The 10571-nt window shown below is 46.2% G+C and overlaps 1 protein-coding gene across 1 annotated transcript; it reads right to left on the bottom strand.

The window, feature by feature from the left end:
* Nucleotides 1-968: 968 nt before the first annotated feature.
* CXCR4 (C-X-C motif chemokine receptor 4) lies at nucleotides 969-4811 on the bottom strand. The gene is made up of 2 exons (XM_042948604.1): nucleotides 4696-4811; nucleotides 969-2560 (listed from the first exon to the last, which is right to left on the bottom strand). The coding sequence occupies exons 1-2, from the start codon at nucleotides 4708-4710 to the stop codon at nucleotides 1514-1516; spliced, it is 1062 nt and encodes a 353-aa protein (XP_042804538.1). The 5' UTR covers nucleotides 4711-4811; the 3' UTR covers nucleotides 969-1513.
* Nucleotides 4812-10571: the final 5760 nt, after the last annotated feature.

Here is a 10571-nt window from a genome sequence, read left to right on the forward strand (position 1 = left end):
AAGAGGGGTATTTTGGGCATGGTTAATTTTATGAAGAAAACATTCACTTTTGGCTTTATTTTCAACAGTAGTTCAGTTGACTTACGACCAGGTGTTCTGGGGGACAATAGTGGGTGCAGTGAAGAACAAGTGCTGGAATGATGAATGGAATCAACCCCTGGTTTGTCCCCTTGAAAGTGCAAGTTGTGGAAAGTCTCGCAATCTCAGTTCCTTTGTGTGAAAAAGGAGTGATGGTATCTAGGTTGAGATGATCAGAGGAGAAAAGCTTGCAATCCTTGGCACAGCACAGACCTAGATTATACAAGGGGTCAGTTGTAAAATCTAAAACATGGTAACGCATCCTTTTTTTCCTTTGCACACGTTTATCCTTCAGAAAGATTATTTTTCATAGGAACAGGAACTGGCTGGATGTTTCTAAATGTCTAGGAGTTGAAAGTGGTTAAATCTTAAGATTTCGAAGACAGATTCCCTGGTTTGGAATACTAGCTGTGCTACTTGTCACATGCCTTTAACCAAGTCACTTAGGACTTCTGTGCCTCAGTTCCCTGCTCTACAAGATGTAGTTCTATTGGGGCACTTGGGTGGCTCACTCGGTAGAGCATTCGACTCTTGGTTTTGGCTCAGATGATCTCACAGGTCCATGAGTTTGAGTCCTGCTTTGGGCTCTTTGCTGACAGCCTAGAGCCTGAAGGTTCTCTGTCTCCCTTTCTCTCTGCCCCTCCCCTGCCTGCACTCTCTCTCAAAGTAAATAAATAAACTTTAAACTTAAAAAAAAAAAGAACTATAGTTCTATTAATAGTAATGTTATTATTATTATTATTAATTGAGCCAGAGTTCCTATCAGAGATTTGTGATAAGGGTTAAATAAAATATTACAACTAGGATAGGACCTGACATGCCATAAATGTATTATTTTTGCCTTCTGTCAGCCAAAGGAATGTCAACAGAAATCAGAACATAACAGTGAGTAAGTTTATCATGAACTTTTTATTAACAACTTGATACAAAGACTGTACATTGTAGGTGCTGAAATCAATCCACTTCTGAAAACTAAAAAAACCAGCATTTCTATATCACTTCAGGCTTTGGTTATTAAGTGCCACCTTCTACAGCAAAATCACATAGTGTAACCAAACAATTTAAGAACAGGAAAAAGAAAATGTTCCATTGGAATGGAGAGATTATTTATGTACAAACAGCTGAGGATCATTTCTAGCTTAAGTGATTCACTACACACTCTGGAATGTTTAGTTCTCTTTTCTACAGTCTTACAACCAGACATACAGCAACTAAGAACTTGGCCACAGGTCCTGCCTAGACACTCATCAACATGAAACAAAAAAATATTTATATAAATAAGTCAATTAAACCTCATAAAAACTAAAGAAACACAAGGAAAAAAATCCAACAGTCAATAAAAACTGTACAGTATCAGTCAGTCTTTTATATCTGAAAAAATGTGTAACTTAAAAAAAGAAAGTTCTTTAATGTATACAAGTCTTTTAGATCAGTGTTAGCTGGAGTGAAAACTGGAAGACTCGGACTCAGTTGAAACAGAAGAATGTCCTCCCCGCTTCCCTTTGGAAAGGATCTTGAGGCTAGACCCTCTGCTCACAGAGGTGAGTGCATGCTGGGCAGAGGTTTTAAATTTGGCTCCAAGGAAGGCATAGAGGATGGGGTTCAGGCAACAGTGGAAAAAGGCTAGGGCCTCGGTGATGGAAATCCACTTGTGCACAGTGCTCTCAAACTCACATCCTTGCTTGATGATTTCCAGGAGGATGAAGGAATCGATGCTGATCCCTATGTAGTAGGGCAGCCAGCAGGCAAAGAAAGCCAGAATGAGGATAACTGTGGTCTTGAGGGCCTTGCGCTTCTGGTAGCCCTTGGAGTGGGAGAGCTTGGAGATGATAATGCAATAGCAGGACAGGATGACAATACCTGGCAGGATAAGGCCAACCATGATGTGCTGAAACTGGAATACCACCAACCACGAGTCATTGGGATAGAAGCGGTCACAGATATATCTCCCATCTGCCTCTCTGACATTAGCAAAGATGAAATCAGGAATAGTCAACAGGAGGGCAGGTATCCAGACACCAACATAGACCACCTTTTCAGCCAACAGCTTCCTTGGCCTCTGACTGTTGGTGGCATGGACAATAGCCAAGTACCGGTCCAGACTGATGAAGGCTAGGATGAGGACACTGCTGTAGAGGTTGACTGTGTAGATGACATGGACTGCCTTGCACAGAAACTTTCCAAAATACCAGTTTGCCACAGCATCAACTGCCCAGAAGGGAAGTGTGAGGACAAAGAGGAGGTCTGCCACAGATAGGTGCAATCTGTACTTGTCTGTCATGCTTCTCAGTTTCTTCTGGTAACCCATGACCAGGATGACCAATCCATTGCCCACTATGCCAGTCAAGAAGATGATGGAGTAGACAGTGGGCAGAAAGATACGGTTGAAATGTGCATTTTCCTCCCGGAAGCAGGGTTCCTTCATGGAGTCATAGTCGCCTGAGCCCAAGTCATCTTCGGTGTAGTTATCTGAAGGGTATATCTGCAAAAGAAGCAAGGGAATGGATATTAACTTTCAAGTACAGTTGGCATTCTCCAAGTTCAAAAACATGTCTCTGGAATTTTTAAAAAGCAATTAACAAAACCCAACTCAGCCCAGGCTTCTTCAGGACATTCTCCTCCCACTGAAGTAGTGAGGGAAGGGCACAAGAGAATTATTACAGACTGCTCCAGCCCTCTTCCCCATGTTCCCCCAAGTCCCTTCATTATATCACTCTTTAGTAGAACCAGTTACAAAATTCTTTGTTTAGAACAAAAGGGCGCTGAGATTCAGAGGGTTTCAAAGTCACATCTTTTCTAACTCTTCTACCCCGCCCACTAGGGGGAAGAAAAAAACCTTGGGAGGGAAAAAACCAAAACAAAACACAAAGAGGCCACTCCTAGACGGAGGGGGTGGGGGTGTGTGGACAGACGGGGGGGAGTGGGGGCCAAATCTCCAGTTCTGAGGAGCTGGGATTAACTTTTGTTATGAAGATTCGCCAGGACAGGGAAGATATAGGAGGAAGGAGCACTGGGGGGGGGGGGGGGGGGGGGCGGAATCCCAAAGACTTTCCCCTGAGGCACAAAACATTGCCTTCCCCACGCTCATCTAAACACAAAACCATTCTGCCATTCTGTACTTCAGGCAACATGTAGTGGGGAAGGAGAAACTGGCCTGAAGCTCAGGGCCTTTGGAGATTGGGGTACTGAACAGGGGTTTTAGTAAAAGATACCCCACACACACCCCTGCAGCTGGCATTCCCCAGGGGCCTGGGTCTTTCTGCCCTACCTATGTTTATCTCTTGACGCGTTTGGGAAGCTAGGGAGTGCAGCATTTTCCTGGGAGTGGAAGGTCACGGGGTCTGCACTCATGGTCCTCGCCCCAAGTTTCATTTCCTCACTGCCCGGTCGCTTCCCACCCCGCCACTGACCCAGTAAATGGGGTCGGAGGTCTGCAGCTGGAAGCCTCTAGGCGGAGGGCGCACTGAGGGCCGGGTGGTCCAACTCCGGACCTCCGCGGCTGCCCACCACGCCCACGCCCACTGCCAGCAGCTACAGCTCCCCGGGTTCCGTCCGGCAGCACGCCAAGTTCAGTCCCACAGGGTGCTGGGGAGAAAATGGGCGGCTCCTCCGTAAGCGCCTTTGAATTGCGCGCCGCTGGGGGGAAACGAAAAGCCTTCCTGGTAAGGGGTTTTCAAAAGTCTCCAGGAAACCACCAACGGTTAAACAGAGCAATTGGGATCGGTGAGAGCCAAACGGTCTCCCCACTTGCACCTGCCCGTCTACGCCGCAACGACCGGCAGCCCAGGTGCCCTCCCCAAGCCCTTAACTCCACCCTTAGTCCCCGCCGCGCACACCTCGGGGGTGCTGCTCCGCAGTGACTGTTTAATACTGCTTCCTCTGTACGATCTCAAATTACCGAAACCCTGGGGTTCACTCGCGGAGCTTCCATTGCCCGCGAGGTCTCCCCCTCAATCCCTAGGCGCGGGGGCTGTTTCAGGTCCCTGCTGCGGCCAATTCTCAGACCTCTCTGGCGAGCAACATCTTGGGTGCGCTCGCCTTTCCCGCTCTCTGCTCACTGTGCGGGGGTACTGACACAGCTCCGCCGACTATGCAGAGTTCAGCGAACACGCGCCCAACCGTAAGACTGGTCACCAGGAGCCTCTGCCTTAAATTAAACAGGGGCACGGTCTCTCTCTGGGAACGCGGCCCGGGCGCACCGCCTTCCACCTCTAAATTCAGATCATGTAATTCACTGCAAATAAACTCCCGCGCTCCTGCGGGAGACCCTTGGTCTGAGTCCGGGAGCAGTGCGCACGCCTTCTCTGCACTTGTGCACAGAATGTTCTTATGTTTGCAAACAGCATGTAAGCCTAACGCGCACCGCAGGACTCAAGGGGGAGACACACGCAGCCACCAAACCGTCGTTCCAATATTTTCTCCTCTACTTACAGAGAAAAAGATTCCAATCCTAACCCACCCCCCTGCCCCTCCAGTGGAACCATGCTCACGAAACCTCCCTTCCATGCACCTCTGGGGTACCCACATTCTGGTCGCTTCTGCCCTCTCGGAAAGAGGTTGCGCTCTAAGTTTACGAGTTTGTACATTTAAGAAAAAGCAGGTTGAAACTGGACTTACACGAAACCCGTCCATGGTAACTACTCGCTCTCCAGCCGCAGTGGTTACCGGGGCACCCAAGTCGTCTGGGTCACTTTGCTACTTGCTGCCGCAGCCAACAGACTGAAGTTTCTGCGCGAAGCTGGACTTTTATAAAAACACGCTCGGCTGGCAGCGCATGCGCCGCGCGGGTGGGCGGGCGGGGCAGGGAGGAGAAAGGCGGGGTGGGGGAGAGACGTGCGAGAGGAGGGCTTGAGGGAGGGGTGCTGGCACTCGGGCAGTTCCAGTGAAGTTAATTAGGGTAAACCTGGGTAGACCCCGAGGGGCTGCTGTTAGCTGGAGGTCACCTTGTGAGTCTTGAGCTGTGGAGAGCATCCCGGAGGCGTTCCCCAACCCGGGAAGGCAGGATGCGCACGGGCGACCTGTGAGTCCTTGTGTGGGGCATCCATCCTTGCTCACGTGGATGGGATTCCAGACCCGGGAATGCTACAAATGGAGACACTGAGGCCCAGAGGAGGGAAGTGACATTCCAGAATAACCCAATCAGTAGGCGGCAATGCTGGAAGTGGGTCCAGCATCTGACTCCATTCCCTGCGCATTCAGCAGATGCAACACATTCGGAAAATAAGCAAAGATTCTTCAGAGCACCACTATACAGAGCATAACCATACATGCACACGCACAGTAATAGTACTAGCATCAGGTACACATAATCAGGAAACACTTTCAGAAGAGGGTAGGATTCTTTGACATAATTAAGGAGGAAGACTGTGATGGAGAAGTAGATGTGTATTTCCGGGCAACTAATTCGTGAGTAGTAATTAAAAAAAAATATGTAAGTGTGTGTGTAACAGATCACAAGATAAACTTGCACGGAATCACTCATTCATTTTCTCAATACCCTGTGGGTGTTACCATTACATCGATGTATTTAGTCAACAGATTATTTATGAGGGCCAATGCGTGCGACGCACTTTTCCCGACACTGGGAATACAGCAGTGAACCAGAGGATAAGGCCCCCACGCGGAGGAAACAGACAGCGGACTGGCAGAAATGAAATGCCAGGGTTGGCTCCGGATTCAGAGCCGGGCTTGCACTGAGATCTTCTGCCCGCTCGGAGAGGGGTTGCGCTCTAAGTTTACGAGTTTGTATATTTAAGAAAACGCAGGTTGAAACTGGTCTTGCATAGAACCCGTTCATGATAACTGCTCGCTTTCCAGCCGCAGTGGCTACTGGGGCACCCAAGTTTCTTTTAATTCTACATAATGTAATGTTATGATTAATTTTATCTAGTCATTATTGTGTCTTCTGACACCACGTCCAGCGTCTTCCACAACTCAGTGTGGAGGACAAGCGTCCTCAGGGATAAAAAATTAGGTTGAAGAACTGGGCGGGGTGGAGTGGGGGTGGGGCGGGGCGTTTAAAAGAGTCCACGACTGGCTAGAGTTTGCAGTGGGCGCCGAGACACTGTTTTCCATCCTCGAGCTGCTTCCCGCCGGCGCGGAGCCTGGGTGGGGCAGGGGAAAGATTGAGGGGCGGGGCCGACAACTAGTGCGACTGCTGGCAGGGTGACAGCACCAGTGACAGCGGGGGACGGAGGTGTGAGCATTAGCCGGCACCGAGCACCGGAGGAAGGTCCTAAAAAGAGGACTTGCCCAGACTGGACCCTAAACACCAACCCCCTTTACTTCAGATAAAACATTTCAGTCTGGAGGTGTTCCAGGGATAGTCTGGTGTCTGGGAACCTTTTCTCTACAGAGCATAATTTTCCTCTTTTGTCTGCACCCTTTCCCTAATGTTCGTTGTTGAAGGTCCTCATCTACTGAAAACTGATGTTGGGGTCAGGAAGTGGGACTCTCAGAAACTTCCAGTTTAAGACACAATAATGACTAGATAAAATTATAGTATTACATTATGTAGAATTAAAAGAAACATTTAAAAGCACTTTTATTTTGTCATTGACTAAAACTTGGGATCCTATCCTATGTACCATAGGATGCCATTTTGAAGGACCAGAATTTCAGACAGGTTCCATGACTTGCTTTTCACGAAGCTCAGTAGTGAGCGGCTCAGTACATTTTGACCCAGAATGTCAGCTGCATTGTACCTCAAAACTCTTCTCTTCATAATGGCTGAAACCTGAGAGGTGGAATCTTCCAAACCCACCCAAAAAGGGGACAGAGGATAAGTCCAGAGTAAAACGATTTGCACAATAAATTTTTGTTGATTGCAGACAAAAGAAAGCTCTTCCTTTATCTGTGGACTCCTTTAGATCCTTTTAGGTATATCTGCCAAAAGGAAGCAGTTAATTAAGAAAACAATGAAATGCTATTCACTGACTGTCAAATTAGGCAAAATTTTTTCTTTCCAAAGATAATCTTTGGATATTAGGATATTAGGATAAGACCAGGTGTGTCTCCCGAGTGGCTGGTGGGAATGTGGATTGGACATCCTTTCTGGAGAGCACTTTGTTCAGTCAGCAGGAACCTTAGAATACTAATTCCACCCATAGAATCTTATCCTGAGGAAATAGAATTTTGCCACAAGGGGATTCATGGAAGCATTATTTCTAACAGGAAAATGTCTGAACAGCCCTAAATGTCCGCTGTTAGTGGAGCAGTTGAGAAATTATCCATATGTGGAATTCCATATGGCCACTGCCAGTGATGTTTGTGAAGAGGAATCTTTAGTGACATAGGAAAATGCTTATAAAACATTAGGTGCAAAAAGTAGGACTCAAAATTATCTATATAGTGTAGTCTCAGTTATGTTAAAATGTGTACTAGAAAAAGATCAGAAGGAAAACCAAAATGTTTATAGGAGTTTTCCCTGGGTGAGGAATTATATTTGATTTTTTACTTTCTTCCTCGCATTTTTCTGTGCTTTCCAAATTTTCTGTAATCAGCCTGAAACATTTTCATATTCAGAAAAAAAGTCAACGTGAAAAAAATAAACAGAATGCCTCCCTTCTCATACCTTTCCGCTTCTTAAAGTGTTCACTAGATAGGATGACTTTTTCCTTAATAGTCCTCATTTCCTCTAAGGAATAGTCTCTTCTTATTTTCCCCTGAGCCAAACCTACCTAAACTACTTTTTCAACTACTCTACGATGTTCTTAAAAAGAAAACAGAACAAGGGCACCTGGGTGGCTCAGTTGGTTAAGTGGCTGGCCGGCAGGTCATGCTCTCATGGTTTGTGAGTTCAAGCCCCACATTGGGCTCTGTGCTGACAGCTCAGAGCCTGGAGCCTGCTTCAGATTCTGTGTCTCCCTCTCTCTCTGCCCCTGCCCTGCTCACACTGTGTCTCAAAAAGTGAATGAACGTTAAAAAAAAAAAAAAAAAAAAAAGAAAACAGAACAAAAAACTCAAACATTTGTTGAGTGTTTGTGATGTGCACCTGACCTCATATAATCAATCCCCTTGACCACTCTGCAAGGAATGTGCCACCTCTATTCTTCCAGTAACGAAACTGACTTCCAGACAGGGCAAGGAACTTGGCGGAGATCACACAGGGAGGATCTGCACTCAGTCTGCCTGGCTCCAAAGCCCAGGCTCTCTTCAGTACATCACAATGTCTTCTTTCTCTGATGGCTGCTATTCACCCTCTGAAAGCTCCCTCCTCTGAAAGGTCATTTGGTATCTACTTAGGTACTGCTTTGAGTGGCATCTCTTGTGATGTTATTCAATTTTTAAATGAGTGTTTGTCTTTTCTCTTCTTCCTTAAATATTCTGGGTTCCTTAAAGTGAATGCTCAGATATCCTCTATGCAGCTAGCCCACTGATGAACAGATAATGGGCTCCCTAATCATTTACTGAAGCTGTATTTAATGAATTAATGACTTTCCTGTGTGGCTCTGGCAACAGAGCTAGGCTTAGGGTCTGTCTGGGCTTTGGCAGGATCCCCAAGTTCTCAATTTGGCTTTAGCCCAGGGAATAACTAGCTTTGGCCATGGTTTGGAGGGGATGCTTACAAATCCAGTGTCACAGTGGCAAGCGTTCTGCCACCTCCTGTTGCTCGTTCTGCAGCTGGTTGATTTGTGTGTGAGTGTGTTTGCATGTGTGTGTATGACAGAAGGCTGTACTCTGTCCCCAGATAGGTTCAAAGCCAGTCAGACAGAAAACTTAGGAACAGACCTCCTCCTGACGGTGGGTGGTAGGAGGCAACAGCGTTAAAGGTCTTCTGAATGCACCAGGTACCCCCCCTCCACACACACACCCTCATCCCGTCCCCTCACTGGCTCATCCCTTGTCTGTTAAAAGAAAAATTGCCACTTTAGCTTCTGAAAGAGAAAAAACACAAACTTCATTGATGGCAGTAGGGAATACTCAAAGGGACAAAGTTAATGTTTCCCAAACTGATAAAAAAAAAAAAAAAAAGGAGGCTATTTCCCAAGGGGCATATAATTCTACCAGAGGATTACAAATCTCAGAGACAATGCTATCAAATGTCAACTATTTCCAAGCTGGTGTTAGGTGGAAGAAATGGTCCCCCACCCCACTGCACCCAGTCCCCTCCTCCTTTCTCAAAGCCTTATGTCTCTACACCTACAAGTGAGAAATGATTTTGGGAAATAAACCAAATTTAGGAAAATGATTACTGATTTTCTGGATACCATTTTTATCTTAAGTCTAAGCCATATCTTGAATTTCTAAAAGGTCTGATTTCACTAAAATGAGATTATTAGTCATTTCCATCAAAGCTTTGTAGCAGTCAAGACGAGTCAACAAAATTTCCTGTACAAAGAGAAAAGCTCGACTGGTAAACAAATACAATTTAGCGTCACCCTGGTAAGTCATTTTAACAAAGCAGCCACTTAATTAACAATGCAATGATCATTGCTTAACTAACTCCACTGCCAGAGAATGCATCGCTCTCAAAGTCTGCTGTGCTCATGTGGCAGGTTCAGTGTGGCTTTGTGGATCTGCAGAACAACAGACTCAGTGCTGTTGCCTCGAAAATTATGGTGTCAAGCTGGGAAAGAGGGCACGACTTTAGGAAATAATTGAGTGAGCAAACTCTGTTCTCCATGGAAAAGGCTTGTCATTGTTTTCCTTAAACTAGTAATTTACTGGCGGTGACCTCAGGCAGCTCTATGGCAAGAGGAAGTGCCTAAAGAGCCCTGTGGACAGTCTGCTCTCTAAAGAGAGCTGTGCATCCCATGGCAGAGTCAGGGTATGGCCAGAAATGCAGTGATTTGATCACGCATACAAATGGGCTTTGCGATCTTGCTGAGATCATTCTACCAAGAGTTTTATATTAGCAGAATAACAGGGTGGGAATTGTGTGTGTGTGTGTGTGTGTGTGTGTGTGTGTGTGTGTGTGTGTGTAGGGGATCCATGCAATGCTTGTGCAAGAGCAACTTTCTAAATCCAGAGCCACGATTAGCCTTTGGAGCTACTTGTAGGCATAAGGCACAAGTGACAAACCCAAAAAACCTGCAGATACTGTAAATAAAATGAGGCCATAGGGTGTGGTGGGGACTGTGGAGAATTGGAGAGGCATGCCCTGTCCAAAAGGGGTAGCCACCACCCTTGATTGCCCTATATAGGAATTTGGGCCATATCTTCCCATTTTCATGTGAAGTCTCTTGACTTTAAGATGTTGATTCAAGGGGCTCCTGGGTGGCTCAGTCGGTTAAGTGTCTGATTTCGGCTCAGGTCATGATCTCGCAGTTCAAGAGTTTGGAGTCCTGCAATGCGCTCTCTGCTGTCAGTGCAAAGCCTGCTTCAGATCCTCTGTCTCCCTCTCTCTCTCTCTGCCCCTCCCCAACTTGTTTCTTTCTCTCTGTCTCCTTCTCTCTCAAAAATAAACAAACATTAAATAAATAAATACATACATACATACATACATACATACATACATACATCTTGATTAAAAACAAACAAATAAAAACTCT

This window comes from Panthera leo, chromosome C1, assembly GCF_018350215.1.
Source record: "Panthera leo isolate Ple1 chromosome C1, P.leo_Ple1_pat1.1, whole genome shotgun sequence".
Classification (NCBI taxonomy): Eukaryota; Metazoa; Chordata; class Mammalia; order Carnivora; family Felidae; genus Panthera; species Panthera leo.